At 37.4% G+C, this 19,110-nt stretch overlaps 1 protein-coding gene across 4 annotated transcripts in view; it reads left to right on the top strand.

Annotated features, from left to right (window-relative positions):
• The first annotated feature begins 418 nt into the window (after positions 1 to 418).
• Positions 419 to 19,110, top strand: part of PAPOLA (poly(A) polymerase alpha) — a 40,780-nt gene continuing 22,088 nt past the window's right edge. For 2 of the 4 annotated variants that reach the window (XM_088539677.1, XM_088539676.1), the window contains exons 1-11: positions 419 to 667; positions 698 to 722; positions 9,636 to 9,806; positions 10,152 to 10,218; positions 11,804 to 11,885; positions 12,334 to 12,443; positions 14,136 to 14,189; positions 15,258 to 15,369; positions 16,685 to 16,774; positions 16,868 to 17,006; positions 18,445 to 18,517. In XM_088539677.1, the coding sequence (XP_088395803.1) occupies positions 715 to 722; positions 9,636 to 9,806; positions 10,152 to 10,218; positions 11,804 to 11,885; positions 12,334 to 12,443; positions 14,136 to 14,189; positions 15,258 to 15,369; positions 16,685 to 16,774; positions 16,868 to 17,006; positions 18,445 to 18,517 (906 nt within the window). In that variant the 5' untranslated portion in view covers positions 419 to 667; positions 698 to 714. The remainder of the gene's footprint in view (positions 668 to 697; positions 723 to 9,635; positions 9,807 to 10,151; positions 10,219 to 11,803; positions 11,886 to 12,333; positions 12,444 to 14,135; positions 14,190 to 15,257; positions 15,370 to 16,684; positions 16,775 to 16,867; positions 17,007 to 18,444; positions 18,518 to 19,110) is intronic. The other 2 variants (XM_088539675.1, XM_088539673.1) reach the window with 1 other exon arrangement.

Below are 19,110 nucleotides of genomic sequence, written 5' to 3'. Positions count from 1 at the left end.
GTCCTAGCGTGGCTGTCTTTACAGTCACAAAGTCATGTCAGGGGTGAGAGTCATGAACAGAACTCGCTCTGTCACTTCTTTTTTCCTTTTATTGATGATGTTTGTAAAGCTGGGAAGATCTATAATTGTTATATACTACTCCTGCACGTTGTCGTTTATCTTACGGGCCCTTTGGGGACGAATTCGTAATTTCGCCCCCGGACCCGCCACAGCCGCCGCGGCGCTGGGCGCGAGCCCCGCCGCGCATGCGCGGCCGGTGGCGCTTTGTTTCCCGAGCGCGGCTCGCTCCCCGCGCCCGCACTACGACTCCCAGGCTGCTCGCTGGCCGCGCGGCCAGCGCGCATGCGCGGGCGAGCCCGCGTGCGCGCCGTGCGGGGGTGGCCGCGCCGCTGCGCAGGGCCCCCCCGTTCTAGAAGGTTGCCGTGGTAGCGCCCGGGCGCCATGTTAGAAGGCCGGAGGGGAAGAGGAAAGTGAAGCGGCGGCGGGCAGGCCAGGCCAGGCCCGGCCCGGCGAGCGGCGCTCTCCTCTCCGGGGCCCGAGCCCGGCCCGTACCATGATCACGGCCCCCGCTTTTCGGCGGGAGGAGTGACTGGTCCGCAGGCAGCAGCGGTGGGGGAGGACGAGGAAGCAGAGGAGGGGAGAAGGGGAAGACGCGGCGGCGGCGGCGGTGGTGGTGGTGGTGGCGGCGCCGGCGGAGGAGGAGCCGGAGAGACGATGCCGTTGTAAGTTGGAAGCCTCGCGGAGGTCCTGAGAAGCTTCTGCCCTGTCCTTGCCCGCGCGGTGCCTCCGCGCCGGGGCACTTTTCCCCGCTCTCGCCCTTCCCCCTTCTCGTGCTGCCCCTGCGGCCTTGCGCTCTTCCGGTGCCGCAGTGTGAGGGGCCTCGGCGTCGCCGCTCGCCGACTCTCTTTTCCTCGCCCCTTCTCGGCGCCGCGAGCCCGCAGCGGGTGCCCAGGGGCTCGCGCCTGTCGTTGGTGTCGCCTGCTCGGCGCGGGTGCCCATGCTGGCCGAGCGGGGGGGCGCCCGAGCCCCGGCGGGGACGCGGGCGAGAGGGGAGGCGCCTCCCCTGGCTTTTCAGTTGCCCGCAAAAGACGAAGAGCTTTAAAAATATACTATATATATAATAATATATATATATTTTTCTCTTTGGTCTCAAGATGCCGCCAAACCCGCTCGCCGCGTGAAGCGGCTCCCCTCCCCTCCGCCTCCTCGTGCCGGGGGCCGCGGCGCGGGGGCGGCTTCGTGTGTCCCGAACAGGGGCCGCGCGGGCCCGGGGGGCCCCGAGCGGCCGCCCCGCTCCGCGGCCCTCGCTCGCAGCGGGCCGCCCGGGCGCGGAGCGCCCCCTGGCCGCTCCGCGCGCGTGGCCGCCCTTCCCTGCCCCCCTCCCGCCCCGCCATTCGCCGCGCGGCGCCCGGGGGGGGCTTTTCCTCCCCGAATTGAGGCCTTGTCCTGGTGACCTGCCGCGTCCGTGGCCTGGTGCAGCGGGGGCGAGCTTTATCTCCGTGTCTTCGCCCGACCTAGCCTGCTCTCCCTTTTCCTTTTTTTTTCCCCTTTTTTTCCTTCATTCTTAATGTTTTGGACATTAAGAATGGTCCAGGTTGAGACCACAGAGCTTGCAGTTCCTCAGTTCTGTAATCCATGATGTTTCTATTCTATTTGAAGTCGAGAAAACCAGCTATGGGCACATGGTTAAGTGGCCCTTACTCCTCAGGCGTTTCTTTTTGGGTATTGAAAGTGAAGTACAAGGAAAGTTGGAGTTACTGCATTAGCTATAATTCTGAATGCATAGGGTTTATATAAAGATTAGCCCCATTTCTCTGTTGTTGCTTACTTCATAGTCTAAAAACATTTCTGTATTAGTCATGGTGCAGATAAGGCGAGCTTAGCTGAGTAAGTTTATGCTGGAGAAAATATAGAGTACATGAACACAGAAGAAAAAAACAGTTATGCTGAGGCTTGTGTAACCACCTTGCAGTGTCTTCATAGATAAGTTCTGCTGCTCTTTGTTATAACAATGAAAAATTCCCAGAACCTTAGCTATGAAGTTGGCTAGGCTTTTATTTTTTTATTTTTTATTTTTTTCCCTCTGGGAAGATGGGAGGGTGTTTATACTTTCCACTTTCATTCTTGTTTATTTTGTTTTAACTATGTAAATACCAAATGCTTAATAATAATATTTCAAACTTGGGCTTCTAGTAAGTTAATTGGACTATTACTTCAAATTTGAAGAGCTTAACGATGGTATTTTTCTTACTGGAGAGTTTCATAATAAATTTTAATAATACTAATTTAATATATTTACACTGTTTTAAAATATTACTTTTTTCAGCACAAACACTAATTGGCATCCATAGTGATAAAGAATTATTTTAATGAGAAAAAGTTTTCTTTCTAATCCTGTATTGATTCTAGTGTTTGTGCATCTGTGGATTGGTTGACTTTGTATCACAAGGCTTTAAAGTAAGCATTGCAGTGCTAGCAACTTTTTACTGTGACTTAGATTTACTGACTATTTAATGTTCAAGATTTTTAAAAATTTAGAAAGTTCTTTCTTCTCCATAATGCTTTTTGATGTTAACCTTCTGACTGAAGGTTTTAACAACCTATATGTAATATCTGTTGTCACTGCCACAACTTTCAGAATGACGAGTGAAATACATACTAGATCCCCCTAGTCTTTTGGGGGAACCTTTAGATTTTTTTTTTTTTTTTTAGAGTGGTATCTTCAGTTGACAGGCCTACTCAGAGCTCATCTTCTACCCAACTAGAGATGAGCATCATCACTGTTTACTTCAAAGCATTATTTCAGAAATCTCAGGAAGCAGTTCTGTGTCTCAAGTGTAGCAGTTCTCATGCTGCTGGGTGTGTGTATTTTAGCACAAATGGCACAAACTATAAAAACACCTTTTTTTTTTTATATATAAACACAGCATTTAAGCAGCAAGAGTATGAGCTCAGGCTCTGGTGATGCTGGTAGCTGGCATTTCTAAAAGCCTTCAATAAAAATATAAATACTCTTGGAATTCATATGAATGTTTACCGAGAATGGTACCCTCTGCTGGAGAGGTAGCAGCTGCTTAAAGGAGAAGTCTTTACCTTTTAATTGTTTGAAAAACTTGCTGGAAAAAACTTGCTGGAAATGTAGGTAGATGTTCCCTCTAATACAGAAATATATGCCACTGAACTGTTAGGTGAAGAGCACTTGTTCCTGTGCATTGCCTGTTTTTCTTGTGAATTTATGAAGCTCTTTTTATCTACTTTGGACCTTCTGACCCATCATGTAGATAAATGACAATAAGCATATGTTTCTTGTTAAACTGTTAATATTATGCAGCTTGTCAGCTGAACTTCTCTATCTGCTGAAATCACTTTAGGACTTTGTCAAAGGACTTTATCAAAAGTGGAAGAATACATAGAGTCAGATATTTGAAATATTAAAACTGTCGTAAGGGCTATGAAAGTTTAAGAGTTGTTAGTATCAATAATTGCTATTTTAGATTTTTGGAGTGGTGGTAATAAAGTTTATCAAACTTTACTGTGGGCAGTTATTTTTGCTTGCATTTGGGATGTAAAATTTGTTCTGTTTAATTGTTTTGAGCAAATTCAAAAATCATTGTTTTGTTGATGATTGGTAATTTGCATGTCAGAGGGAAGGTGAGAGTGGACATGGGACTGTGAGTGAATTAAGTGCAAGTTTCTGAACAGAGCGATCTCACTCTTTATAGGCTACATTTTGGAAGGAATTAAATTTATTCATCACTTTGCAAAAGGACTGAGCCTGTTTCAGAAGATTTGCAGACTTCAGTAGAAGTTTCTGCTATTTAAACTTGAACAGCTTATGGGACTGTTGTTTGCAAGAGTGTTGTGAATGAAGTGTAGACAGACTGTTTTTGCTTTTCTGTTATGCAAAAATTGTCCAAAACTGAAAGAACAGAGATCTCGAGAATGAGTTAAAAGGTTAATGGAATCTGAAAATTCTTTCCTCCATTATAGTTAAGAAGCTCTTCTCTAGTTGTCCGTTATTACTTAAATAGGTGTGTTCAAATCTTTTTCATATACCTTTAATATCTAACTCTCAAAGCTTCTTCATAGATAATCTGAAAGGTTTAGTAGTTTTCTGCTAAAGATTCAAACTTTTAGTTCGGGAAGAACACCTGGATTATCCTAACCATTTAAAATAACATCCCCCTTTAATTTGCACAGATGTCATTCAGATTTATTGTTTGTATGTTTGTAGTTTAGGATGAGAGCATCACTGTAAGCCAGAAACTTTATTTTTTCATGCCAAATTGCCTAACTTGACCATTGTTGGAAGAAACTTAAAAATACATACAAGTGTTCTTCTGAAATCTGACACAGGAAAGCTTGAGCTATGTGAATTAAGTTCCAGTTGCTCAATCAGATAGTGTGGTTATCTGTTTTGCTTCAGGGTTCTGATTTAGGTGTCTTGCACCAGCAAGTAAGAAAGACTGGATTTATCAACATAGTGATTGTGGTAAATGTGAAATTACTTTCCTTTGAAGATCTTTTACGTGTGTCTCTCTTTTTCTTCTTTCTTTCCTTCCTTCTTTTTTTCCTCATCCCCCTTTTGCCACCTTTTGCACTCTGAAATCTTTACCAGTGGTTACATTACCACAGTTTATTCTTAATTCAGTGTGAATAGTAGCCATGTTAGAAAGCATGGCTACTAAAACTTGGGATTTTGGAGGAAAAAGGTCTTTTAGTTATACTGCTGTCAACATAATAAAGATTAAATTTTCACGTACAGTGTATATATGAAAAGTTACATTGGAGGTGCATTTCATTAAGAATTGAGTTTCATGTTTGCAGATGAAATTTTGAGTCATAATGCTTCAGTATTAAGCCACTGTAGGTGTCACCCAGTTTGCAAATGGTTTAAACTATCAGCCTATGCTCTTAAATCATTGAGGATAAATCTGAGAAACAATAGCGTGTTAAATTTAACTGTATATTCTTTTTCTACAACTCTTGTTTAATCCTGAGCCATTGATAGCTAGGTATAAACAGGAGCAAAAGTTAAGATCTTAATTCATTTATTTGGAGGGCTAGAATGAAACAGACCAAAAAACAAACAAACAAAAACACCCCCACTAGTCTAAGCATAATATGTTTTTGAGTTGCCTGTCAGACCCTGACAAGGTCTCCAGTCTGTTGCTGCTGTTTTTAGGATTGACTAATTGAGATGGGACTTTCTGTTGCTGTTCAGTGTTCTTTGCTTTTTGTTAATTCTTAACTTAAATGACTAACAAATTTTACTTATTCCCCCACCACCTGTTAGGGATTTGACTCTTCTGTGCTTTTAGCTGTAAAGCTAGCACTGAAGGTTAAAAACTGAAATGTCCATGTACCCTTTCAAGGCAAAAGTTTTTAGAGTATAGGGTGGTCTTTATGATTTCATGAATGAGTTAAGTACCAGAATTCTGTTTCTGTTCACCAGTGTTTTCTGGCTTAAACGAAAGATGAATGTGGTGTTTCATCTTTAAAGTTGCATTTACAAATTAGGTTTCAACAATAATTTATTTTTCACTTAAAAAGCAGATGATAAAAGCTCTATTTGAAATTTCTTGGCTTTATGTGATACTCTGCAGGGGAAGAAGGTATATCTGTAAATACTTCTGCTGCGCAGCATTTTTGAGGATTTACTGCCCCTTAAATGCATGGATATTGATTACTTAGCACTAGTTAATTTACGCTTTAAATCAGTTTAATATAAACTTTCTATGCCTAGTACCATTTGTTTCTATAACTTACCAATGGCATCCTTCAAGTAGCTTTCAGTGTGTAAGTTATACTTAGAAAAGGCTAAACTTCAATTGATATAAATATTTGAGCTTCAATTTAAATAGTTTTGGCCTAAAATATATTAGGATTGAAAAGAATGTAGTTGATGTTGATATGCAAGCATTGCTGCATCTACTGGACTTCTAAAGGCTTCTAGAAGGCAGCTATCTTGAGAATGTTACATACTGTTCTGCAAAAAAAAAAAAAAAAGTCCTCATTTAATGTTTCTCAAAGATAAATATTAATGGTTAGAGGAAAAAAATAGTACTTCTGTGGAGGGCAGATTCACAGATGTAACAGCTTTGGAAAATGAGAAATTTCAGGGGAGTTTCTACAAGTATTAGAGATTGTTCTTTTGAATCTGGTAAAAATAAATGTCTGTCTGAAAGTGCTTATATGATAAGTATCACTCTGTGCCATGCTTGGATGCAAGTGATTTATCCATCTTGAGAATAAAAAAAAGTAGAGACAATGCTACCTAGACTTGTATATGTATTTATGACGTATAATCATAAATCTGTACAGATGGCTAAACCACTTTCTGGAACTTCAGATTGTTGCATTATTGTCTCTGCCACTTAGCCTAGAAAAGGGCTAGTAGCTCATGTTGAAAATAATTTCATTATCGGCTAGAAGAAGTGCACAGACTTCTCAAGCCTCATGCCTCGTGTTGGTTGTCTGTTACTTGAATGAAGAGCACACTCCTCTGGGATCATTCCACTATACATGCATACAAATGGTACTCATAGTTCTCTTATGTATCAATCAATTAATGATAAATGTAGGTAGGGGGTGTTTGAATCTACTGTCCGACTGTCTGCTGGTACAGGGCCATTAGAGGTATATGATGCCCAAGCTGGGCTAGCCTTTTGTGAAACGGAGAAATGGAGTTGAGAAAGATGCTCTCTTTAGTCTAATAATTTGTATTGAATCCTGAGCCTTCCTACACAAGTGAAAGTCATGCAGGGCAGTCCTTTGTTGCTGACAGGATCCTGTTTTTGTAAAATACGTAACAGCCTTATTTTTTTTTTCCTTAAAAGTCCCCGCAGATGCGTATTGACTTGTTTTTATTTTTTTGAACTGTCCTTTTTGTGAGTGGTTTGAAAACTTATGTGCCCCATGACTGATCTGTTGCTGTAGGGGCTTTAAGATACTGCTGGTTTAAGGAAATCATGTCCATATGATCAGGGAAGCGATCTAATGTTGTCTGTTTTTTATGTATTGTAATTTGAGGGGCAAGGAAATATATTTATGCTTTTCTCCCCCTTGCTTCAAGTTGCTAGTTCTTCAGAAGGTTAGTAGTGTGGCCCCACAACTGAGTAGGAGTGAAACTAAAGAGGATTGCGTAGGGCGGAACAGGTGAAAGACAAGGGGCTTGGTCAGCAGTATTGAGTTCTGGAATCTGCTTCCCTGGATCAGGGCTTGAGTGACATTTTGGTTATTGAGACTTTTTGAGAAACCTAGAAACAAGGTCTGTCAGGCTGAATTTTTGTCTGCTATTTAAAGGAAGCCTGATATCTGTCAAATTTGATAAAGCTTCTAGTTATGGATATGTGGAACTTGCAGTGAAACCATTTGGGAAATTCTTCAGAAATAAAGCTTGAAATAAACCAGTAAGTTAAAGCAACTATTAAAATATAGAATCTGGAAAATCTTAATTTGTCAAATAAGAGTTTAACTTGCAAATTTTCCTGTCTTCCAACTGTCTGCTTTATGGTCTAAGTCAAAAATATTTATCCTATACAGGGAAGTTTAAATGTAGTAAGACGTTTTATGAATATTTTTTGTAACAGATAAGTGGCTAAAGTTCACTGGATGAGATACTGTTTGTATTGCTGTTCTTAAATACAACTTTTGAATTATTGAATCATTTTTAATAGTTTTCTTTGTCATTAATTACAATTTGTTCTATATGAAGGATTTTAAAAAGCTGTTAAGATGGATTAATTTGCATATCAAGTCCAAAAGTGTATGACTTGTTCAGTTATCAGCTTCTCTGGCTGATAAAACTTCTCCTTAAGCTGAAAGAAACTTTTGTCAAATCATGTTCTCGGGAATGATTGATTGGATTTTGATTATATGTACAAATTTTTAAAAGCTCTTAATTCCTCTTAGAGTTTTTTTTTCTCTCTTCCCTCTTTTTGTTAATGAATAGTTACACAGGGAGAAATAGGCTTGAACTTTCTTGGTAAGCAGCTCACATTGTCACAGAGTTCTTGGTTGCATGCAAAATTTATATTTTTGTATAAAAAGTGTATCTTCATGGAAATGAGGAATTCTAAGGAGGGAAATCTCACAAAAAAAGTCCTTCAACTTCATACAATAGAAATGCTACACTTACAAACAATGAAACCACTACATAAGCTATAAACGTAAATTTTTCACACATGAGAAATTTTCTTAGCATGAGTTCTGTAAAAATTCAAGGAGACTAAACTGATGTTATGCCTATTTCCCTAATAAAATGAAAAAATGCGTTCAGAAAGACATTAGCACCGCTTTTTCTGGTTATTAAAGATACATATTACAGTTCAGTATGAAATATAGTATTATTTCATGCTGATGAATGAGAACAATCCTATATAGGAAGTTATAATTTTAAGTGTTGAAGTTTAAAACCTCTATCTAAGCATTGCTTTAGCTCTGAAGTAAGAGAGAAAATAAAGGGTTTTGAATAGCTATTGATCTAATAACCATGTTTTCAATGCTTGTTTTGATGAGAGGTCATAATGTTTTTTGTTGGTTTCTAAGTTCCTTCATATTCTTTACAAAAAAGTTTTTCAATGTACTTTTCTACTTTAAAAATCAAAGATAGGGGAATAATATTTCTCATTTAGAGAAAAGTTGCTAAAATAGATGAACAAAACTTACATAGTGAAAACTATTTTAATACAGATTTAAGTAGTGTGTTTTTCTGTATCTGAAATATAGCACTAGCTAGGCTGAATGTTCTTAAAGGTAAAATTTGTCTAGTTTATGTATTAAAACTTGCTCTATCACTGAATATATTTTAAAATGTTTTTAATAGATGACTACTTTTGCTATTATCAATTCACAAGTTTTAATTATAGATATGCCATAATCACTGAATCTAAACACTTTATATTATACTGTAGTATGTTTAGTTTTAATATATTCAGTCTCGACAGCATTAAATCTGACCTGATTCTGAAAATAAGGCTGTGTCTGATTATAAACATCACAAAGATACATAGCTGTTACTAAAAAACATATTATTGTTTGTGTACCCAAGCTGCTATGTAGGAAACCTATAATCAGATTGGTAGTATGCTGCTACCTTCATGTCTCTTTCTGCTGTATTTCTTTTGATAGATACCTAATGTGAACTATCCCTTGAACTTAGATGATGGCAGGACACTGCTTGCATCTCTCATGCAAGGCTCTATGCTGTGTGGAGGCATCCCTAAGAATCATTGAGGCAGGTTTGCAGCTTGGGTTGAGCGGATGTTCCTCCCCCATCCTGCTACGCAAGCCTGCAAGGAAGTCAGCTTAAAGATAACTGTTTGGTGCCTTTGAGCTCAAAATGTGCAGTTTCCTTATGTTTGTGAATGTTTTGAGGATTAAGTGAGCGAAAGTAAAATATCATGGTGACTTCTCACCTTGCAACCGGTTTTTAGAGGCAGAGAAAAGTAATCCTTTTGCTGTTTTGCTGTCATTAGTATGAAGAGTTAATATAAATTGTTTAGGGATGTAGCTGTTAACATTAGCTTCCACTCCCCCTCCCCTCTGCCACTTTGTGTTTGTCTGCTGATCTGATGGGAATAAATAAAAAGTTATATTTTGTTTCTCTTGGTAACTCTATGTACTTTTATTAGTCCTGTTACAACCCAGGGATCACAAACACAGCAGCTACAGAAGCATTATGGCATTACCTCACCGATCAGTTTAGCTGCCCCCAAGGAGTTTGACTGCATGCTTACCCAGAAATTAATTGACACCCTAAAACCTTACGGTGTATTTGAAGAGGAAGAGGAACTGCAACGCAGGTGAGTAAACATTCTCATGGTGGTCTTCTTGGATCTTGAGGTTCATGTAGTTGTTTGTTGAACCCCATGCATGTTTTTTTTTAAATGGTTAGTGAAATTTGAAGTATGAAGCTTGAACCTTATCTCCTTACCAAGAATATCTCAGTGCATGGAATGAGAATGTTGTAGAAATGAGAATGTTGTAAGAACGACTGTGTGTGTGTATGTGTTTACATATATAAACAAAAGCTATAATTATATCTGTAATGTTATTCTAGTTGACTCATAATGCTGATCAGCATCTTGGTAAATAAGACTAGTTTGCCAATAACTTTATTACATGTGATTCTGCTGTTTTATCAATAGGATTCTAATTTTGGGAAAATTAAATAACCTGGTAAAGGAATGGATACGAGAAATCAGTGAAAGCAAGGTACGAATGTGTTTTACATAAGTGCTTGTGTAAAGACTTGTGGGAAAATAATTATGTTTAAACATGATGTGTCTTAGTTTTGGGAAAACTTGATCAAACTGGAGAAACAAATGCAACTGTTCTGTGACTTCATTTAGTTCCAGGCAAAACTGCCCATTTAGAGTTCTAAATACTGGAAAATTGATGAGTTGTACTAATTGTGAGATTTGTAAAAGTTGAAAATTTTGAACTGTAATGCTTATTTTCAAGATTTCTCTCATTTCACTAGATAAATATACTGACAAAAAAGTGGTATTTCTATGTAGAATCCTGTCTTAATAATGTGCTTACATTTACTATGTTAATCCAGTGCTAGATCCGAAAATATGGTTTGCAGCTTAAGGTATATATGGTGCTTTTATTCCCTTTAATATTACAGTTTTAAAAGTTCTTATCTTATAGTCTTGCTTTTAGACTGTAATAATACTCTATTTGATTAAAAACAAAACAAAATCCTCCCCCACTTTTTTATTGAAATCAAGCAGGTTATACAGGTAGCAGGTTACACAGCTAGGAGAAATAGACCTACCCCCTCCCCCCACTTTCCCTGCTGCCCTTCTCTCCCTGCCTTTTTTTTTTTTTTTTTCCTTTCCTAGAGAAATATAAGCTTGTAAAAATTAAGATGGTGTGTTTTTTTAGCTGTCAAATACACACACACGCACACACACATATATATAAATATTTTTTTTTTTGAGTACATTCAGTATTATTTTTTTCTACATTTCTCTAAAGAACTGGGCATTTATACATTTTCATGACTAAAAACAATATATATGTATATACATGTAGGTTCTTGAAAGTAAAATAGCAAGAGGAACTTGTGTGTTGTAAGATCTGAAGCTGCTTAATCTGTTATTCCATGATATATATCACGTGAACTTATCAGTTTAATTACCTACTTTATTGAATGGCTCTTAATATAGAGCTTCAAAATGCAGTGCATTGCCTCTACTGCTGTAGGTTCTGGAGTTCCTTAAAGATAAAAACAGGGAAATGTTGTAACCTTATACCTGAAAAATTCTCTGATTTCTGAAAAGCAAACTTTTTTGTAAAGCATGGAGTATGTTGTGATTTTGAATCAAAGAAGTTTGAGAATCATTGATATGGTAATGTTATTTTTCTGTCGAATTAAAGATGGGCTCCATTGTTAATTTCCCAGTAAGTCTGAAGGTCTGACTGCAAAAAGTTTATTAAGCAAAATGTTTTAATGTCCATAGTAAATGTTGTTCCTGAATAGTAGAGCAGTTGGAACAAATATTAGATTTGAGGCTCTAACGTATATTGTTGCTGTAATATTACCTAGTAGTTCCCAAGTGGCAGACATGCTTCTTTCCCTTAAATACTAAATATTTATATCAATGATAATTAAACCTGAAAGACCTCTGCATCAAAGACAGTATATTTGTATGAAGTGCAGACTCAGAATGATTTTAATCTTTCCAGCTCAACATCAGTTTTCTGAAATATTTTTTGTTTGGTTTCTTAAAAAAATGTGTTTCATTGTACTTTGCTATGGTAAAATAACAGTCTTGTTTGCTCCATTTAGAATCTTCCACAGTCGGTAATAGAAAATGTTGGAGGAAAAATTTTTACCTTTGGATCCTATAGATTAGGGGTTCATACAAAAGGTAAAATTTACTTTTATTATAAGACTTCTAATGATATGCGTAAATGTTATGCTTAAGTAACAAAATCTTACTTTGATATTTTAAAAATTTTATTAGTAGATTTTTGTGAACCATTTCTATCTTCCTTCATTCTAAATAAAACTGTGTCATGTTTGCAAAATAGCAGATGAAAGGATCTTGAGGATATATTGTTGAAAATGGCTATATATATATGTTTAAAAGTTATATGTTTAACAGGTGAAGGAAGAATGTGTATATGTGTCTGGTATGCCTAATGGCTGTGAAAAAACTTTTCGCTTGACTCGGAATGACTTTTCATTGTACATTATTGTAGGAAGAGTAATGTGTTTTTTTTCTCTTTGTCTGCAAAAAAAAAATTTCCAATTGTGGCTGCCATTTTATATTTGTGAAGTGTGAATAAGCTAATTGTGCTAATAAACACTTTCAGGTGCTGATATTGATGCCCTGTGTGTTGCACCAAGACATGTTGAAAGAACTGATTTTTTCACGTCATTTTATGAAAAATTGAAACAACAAGAAGAAGTAAAAGATCTAAGGGTATGTAAGTAGTATGATACAGCTGAAGTAATGATACTGAGAGGTTCATAGAAGGAGGAAAAAAGCATTAAACAAAAATCACTTTTATTGTTAAGGTTGCAGTGAGTTTTTCCTTAACTTAGAGCAAGCCTATCAAAATATTTGAAATAATTTGAGATCTTTAAGTCTTCTCTGTTCCTGTTTACTGCATGACAGAATAATCTGCAGTGTCTGTAGCATCAGGGAGATGTAAATGCAGGTGTTTAGCCCTGATCCTTTTCAAAATAACTTGTGTGTGTTTTTAATAAAGGTTTTGCAAGCATAGAAGTACATATTTTTTGTTAATATCACTGTAATGGTTAATAAAACCTTACATTTTGACTGTCAACTTGCATCTTAAAATGAAGGTAACCTTTATATTTTGCACATGTTCTGTTATAACATGCTTGTACAAGACAGCTAACATGTAAAGATGATTTTTTTTTTCCTCTAAGAATGAAATAGATGCTGGTATACAGTATTCTATTTCCACTGTACCTGAATGAGAAGCCTTCTTAGGTCAGTTAGTGAGAAATTTATTCTCACCACTAGTTTGGAATAAAGTTTCTCTTCTTTCTTTCTTTCTTTCTCTTCTGTTTTAGTTTTGAAGTTTATTAATGACAAGTGTTAAGCTCTAGTTTGGTTTAGCCCTGTTCTATCATAGAATAGACTCTCTCTGCACGTTCACTTCGTGTGTTCTGTAGCTGGTAACAGTACCCGTGTGATACAGCAGGCACTGAATCAGTTGTTTGAGTGCATGAGAGCCTTTTTATAACGTAATTTCAGATTTCTAATTAATGTTTTGGTAACCCTTCTTTTTGACAATGATTCAAATTTATGTAGCCGATGTAGCATGAAGGTTTAGAGTATGCATGCTGCTGAATCTGGACATGGAAAATGTGTTACTTTAGTGGGTAAGTTAGGAGTGCTTGGCTAGTTTCACATCTTGTTTAGGATCCATCCTGCTGACCAGGAGACTGATTGTGAAGAGTGTTACTGTTTTCTCTTTTTAAGACCTGCAACACTCTTAAAACAGTGCTTAACCTCTAGTAGCTTCCGTTCTATCCTATTGGGAAGGTGTATAGAATTTCCTAACGCTCTCTGCTCTTAGAAGAGCAGTCTGCTGCAGATTTAGCATGTTCAGATGCTCATTTCAGAAGGGTTAGAGAACTGACCTCGATTAAGTATGTTTAGGAAAGATGTTAGATTGGTGGATTGACGAATTCCAACTGGATTAGATGAAGTCAATGCATAGTCATACAGTTATTTTCATATTCATTGTCCAAAAAGATGCTAACTCTGGAAACAATAGGAACAAGAGGCTTCTACAGTACCCACAGGTTGGCCTCAAGTGTGTTCAGAGATTCTGTGGGGATTAAAGAATGTCTGATGTCCTGCAGAGAAGGAGAGTTAGACCCGGAGGTAGTATTGTCAGAGCTGGTTATTATGAGGTTGGGCTGCAATTAACATGTAGTAACTGTAACGCATAGAAAAGAAAGTGTAGTATTTAAGTCCTTGCTGTGTATGTCTTCAATGATAAATTGCTGAGGGGGAAAATGAGCACAGAAAATAGGAAAGAATCAATACAAACAATGTTTCATTGTTTACAGCTGCTAGGTATTGCCTAAGTGTTATTCTCTGTGCTGAAAATAAAATGCAACTTTTTTTCCCCAGGCCGTTGAAGAAGCTTTTGTCCCAGTTATTAAACTTTGTTTCGATGGAATAGAGGTAAAGAGGTCTTTATTTTGTTTTAGTAGAACATGGTTGAAAAAAAGCTTTCAAGATCTCCATAACTTATGTAATCTTCACTAATATGCCATTAAAGTGACTATCCTTTGCCTAAAGTGACTATAAAGTCACTAAGTGTTCACACTTAGATAAATACAACTCCTGTCAAGTACCTGCAGTTGTGTCATTTAAATGAGATCTTAAGACTGAAAAAAATGACTTGATATAGTTGAAGTTGTATATAGGATCCTTCTGTGTGTTTTTTTTGCTAGGCTCTATTACCCACTTGTACCTCTTCTCATTTCATAGAAACTGCATTCAGAAGTTCTGAATAATGCCAATATTAGAATTCAGTAGGGTAGGTCAGCGAAGTAATGTGGTTTAAATTTTTGGCTCTTAATAGCTCACTGTACAGACCTTAAATTCAGTTTTACTTCAACACTTCGTGTTACAGGAAGGTCTGGGTCTTGTTTAGGTCTTCAATTTGCTGCTAAAGAGAAATTGCGTAGTCCCTTCATCCTCATCTTTTCAAACTTTCTTTTGTTTACATCTGACCAAAGCCGTTGTTTTGGTCTGTCCATTCCTATCCAGTTTGCTGCCTAGTGGTCAAGCTGTCCTAGGGTGGATGTGGAGCAGGCAGCAAGGGAGAGAAGAATGCCAAAGCTGTGTTCTGTGAGCGCATTTCCCTTAGAAAATTGCAGGGTTCTTTGTTCTGTGGTTGTCTGCATGAAATTACCTATTCAGCAGTGAATGTAATCAGGACTTTTCAGTTTTCAAAATTATATAAAATAACCTGCTTGAGTTTTGTACTTTTGAAGTAGTTTCAGACTAGTGGTTAAGAAAATATGAACTCTGCTTTCAAAAGATACTCTGTTAATCTTTTTCAGACCATTTTATAATCAATCTGTTAGTTTTGTTTTGCCACCAAGAGAACCTTACTTCTGTGCGTGCACCCACACACACCCACTTACCATTCTTACCTGGATTATGTAAACCACTGATTAATATAAATTACAGCGAACTGCAACTTGACAGAAGAAAAATCATGTCTTTTTTTTCCCCCTTCAGATTGATATTTTGTTTGCAAGATTAGCACTGCAAACTATTCCTGAGGACTTAGACCTCCGAGATGATAGTCTACTTAAAAATTTAGATATTAGATGCATACGAAGTCTTAATGGTAGGTATATACTTTCGTATATTAACTTCTTTGTCAAGTCTTTAAAAAATAACCTAGATCACTTGATACAGTTTAGCTGTGGTCTTTACTGAAAATGTAGTGACTTGGGATATGAAGCTGAAGTCACATATTTATGAAGTTGTGGGGGAGGTGTCTGTGGCTTTTTATTTTATTACTCTTTTGATTGAATTTACCCGTTAGTTTCTACAGGAAACTAATGGGACTGTGGGACTTTTGTATGGAGTGTTATCCACTTTGAAAATATGTGTGTCTTATATGTATTGAACATACACAAGTGATAAAGAGCTGTGGGATTATTTCAGTGGTAAATTGGAGATATAAAATACATGCAGGTTCTGATCAGATTTGTAAATCTTGTAGTAGTTTGTGAGGTTGTATAACTATTAACTTTTCTATAATACTGAGGTTTTTAAAAGATATTGCTGATGTGGGGCCAGGTAGGGGCTTTGGGGTATATGCAGCTTCAGGGGAGTTTAAGATATCACTGGCTTCTGATCTGAAGTCAAATTATCATCATCTCAGGTGAAATTGGTCATGCATAAAGTAAATTTGGGAAGGAGGTGGGGAATACTGCCACAGCAACTTAGACTGTTTTGTGAAGTCATCATTGCACACTTTAGGACTCACACTTGTATTTGACTTTTGTGTAGCTTTTTTTAAAAGGAATTCCTGGCCTTAGAGAACTGGTGGTAATAAAACAGCAATATCGCAGCCATTTATTAACCCAATTCTAGATCAAAAATCTGTCAAGAATGTAACATTGTCATCTGTAATGCTGTTCTTAAGTCTTGCAATATCTCATCCAAGTAATATTTATATATTTAAAGATTGTTCTTGTTAGACTATTCTTTTCGCAAATTAAAACTTTGATTTATGACTTGAGGTTTTTTTTTCTGTAGGTCACTGAAAGCTCTTAAGCTTTAACTGGTTGCATGTTCTGTGATGTACTGGTTCATTCTACTGGCAGTAGAATTTAGAAATTGTCTGTCCCTTTCTTAAACAGCTTGTGCTGAATCTCAGTAGTTCATTAACAGAAAACTGGGTAGCAGTATAAATTCATAAATGTAAATTCATGCCTTCTCCTCATCAGTGTTTCTGTGAAACAGGCTAGTAGGGAGGGGACGCAAGGACAATAACAAGGCAAAAGTGTCTTCCAATTCAAAACATCAGTCGTTAAAATACAAATAAAGTTTCTAGGATGCTGACCAAAAATTTGATGGCTTTGAAAGTGGGTAGGGATTTAAAACAGAAACCTTGAGGTGTAACGAGGATAACGAATCCTTTCTTTTGGCAGGTTGCCGGGTAACCGATGAAATTCTGCATCTAGTACCAAACATTGACAACTTCAGGTTAACACTGAGAGCTATCAAACTGTGGGCAAAACGTAAGCAGTTTTATTCCAAAATTTCTGAAGTTTTCATTAACCCTTATAGTTACTGATAACTCTCTCCTTTTGTCTTTCCTTCTCAATCCACAGGCCACAACATCTATTCCAATATATTAGGTTTCCTTGGTGGTGTTTCCTGGGCTATGCTAGTAGCAAGAACTTGCCAGCTTTATCCAAATGCAATAGCATCAACTCTTGTACATAAATTTTTCTTGGTATTTTCTAAATGGTATGTTTTTTTTTTTTAAATTTAGAATACACTAAAATAAAATTGTTTTGTAGACACTAAATTTTAGTCCTGTTTTTATGGTATTTTTTTCAGCTGTTTTCAGGATAAGTTGATAGTAAAGTGTTGTCTACTCTTGGTGCTAGAGCTTGGGGCTTTTCAATAAAAGTCATTCAACATGCCTGGTTCTTGAAGTACCCAAAACAAGAATACTCAATTTTTAAGTAGAATGTACCTAATTATTTGTCACAACTCAAACATTGGTTCAGATGAAACCCTTATGTAGTGCTGTACAAAAGCAAATGCCCCAAAAGTTGAAGTTGTTTAGATATTTGGATGTATCTGTTAGTAACCCATTTAGGCACATAGCTTAAATGCAGCTAGGCAGGACCAGAGGCAGGAGTCTGATTTCTTTGTTTTCTCAATGTGGAAATAGAGAGGAAAGTGCTTCTGGATTCATAGTTATGAGCTAGTTAACTCAGATGGTTTGAATAACGCTGAAAACACTGGGAGCATTCCTGCTAAATGTAGAGTGAACTAGAGGAAAGTGCACTTTGCAGATCACTACTGAATGCTGTTTTTCTTGGATCATATCTGGAGCCCTATATTCTTCATGAGGTGTTGGCAGATTTTTAGAATCCTTGCACCTAGTTGTTGCTTTATGTTCTTACTGAGAAGAAAATTAGTGCAGTTTCCGATTGGCTCTATAGCTTTCTTTCTTACTATTTATTAGTATATTGGAAAACAAAGTTGTTAAGAGGAAAGCTGTCTGCTGTTGCCTTTTAAGGTGTTCATTATTCTATTGTCAGCTTCATGAGATTTTTACAAATTCCTAATGTGCATACTGTATGAGCATTAATGTATGAACACCCCAAAATACACCTGACTTCTGTAGGAAGATACCTTATTTGTGGGAGTAGGAGTCATCCTGAGGAACAGAAGTGTGTGCTTTTTTCTTTTTTTTCTGTGCACTTGCTTAATTTAGCATTTTTTTTCATGATTTGCATTAGCAAAAAGTTTTAATTTAGTGTGTGTGCTTTGTAATGATGCTGGCAGTTGCTTCTAATTTGATGACGAAACAGCTAGCATGAAGACAGGTGCAGTGATAGTCTTTATAAAGAAGTGTCTTAATTGTAATTCAGTGCAATTTAGGAGTTCATAGGGGCTTGCTATAACTATCTAAACCATTAGTGATGAAGCTCTGACTCAAAGTCAAAGAAAATTCATTGTTCTGATGCCTTGGAGAAGCTAATTATAGCCATGTCATAGTTCTGGGCTACAGGTTGTTTGAAGGACTAGAACTAGAGCAGTTTGCTCATGAGGAAATGATGACTTGCCGTAAGTGCAGAGTGAGGAAGGGTCACATTCAAAAAGTTTTGTTGTTTGAACACAAATGGTTTTATCCAATAGTCTTATTCAGTGCTACAATCTTTTTAAACAGGGAATGGCCAAATCCAGTGCTATTGAAACAGCCAGAAGAATGCAATCTTAATTTGCCTGTATGGGACCCAAGGGTTAGTGTATTATTTTTTCCCCTATAAGTGACACTGTACAATACATTCGGTTGCTTGAAGATTTGGAGGTGAAGTTCATTTTGGGTTTATTAAAGTTAATATTTTGACACTATGTCTTTATAGTAACCTTCCAAGTAGCCTGTGTGGAACAAAGTTAGCTTAATTCTGTAAACTGGCCACTTAAAGAACCCTTACTGAAAAATGTACTTTTTACTCCAGCTCTTACAATTAGTGATCTTAATAGATACTCAAAGCAATTAGATGTATTCTTTAAAGCAGTACACTTGAAAAAAATGCTTGTTTATAACAGTTCACTTACTGTCTGACTTGCACTTAAAAATAACAGTTTGCATTGAATTCAGTGCAATGCAACAGTCAATTCTGTATGTTTGTGTAGTAATATATCTTTTCATCTTGGACCAAAGAAGATCCTAACTTAATTTCTAAGTTTTGAATAGCATTTGCAATGTTGATGTCACTGTCTTTGTAGCCCTTTGTTGGATGTGAATGCCATTCAAACAGACAAAATAACTTCCAGCGGCATGTGGTTCATATCCTCAGATTTCAATAGGGCATAGAGTCGGTGCTCAGTT

This window comes from Tinamus guttatus, unplaced genomic scaffold (assembly GCF_059628265.1).
Source record: "Tinamus guttatus ecotype Peru unplaced genomic scaffold, ASM5962826v1 Tinamus_guttatus_pri_ptg000048l, whole genome shotgun sequence".
In the NCBI taxonomy this organism is placed as follows: Eukaryota; Metazoa; Chordata; class Aves; order Tinamiformes; family Tinamidae; genus Tinamus; species Tinamus guttatus.
This window is presented reverse-complemented; position numbering and strand designations above follow the sequence as displayed.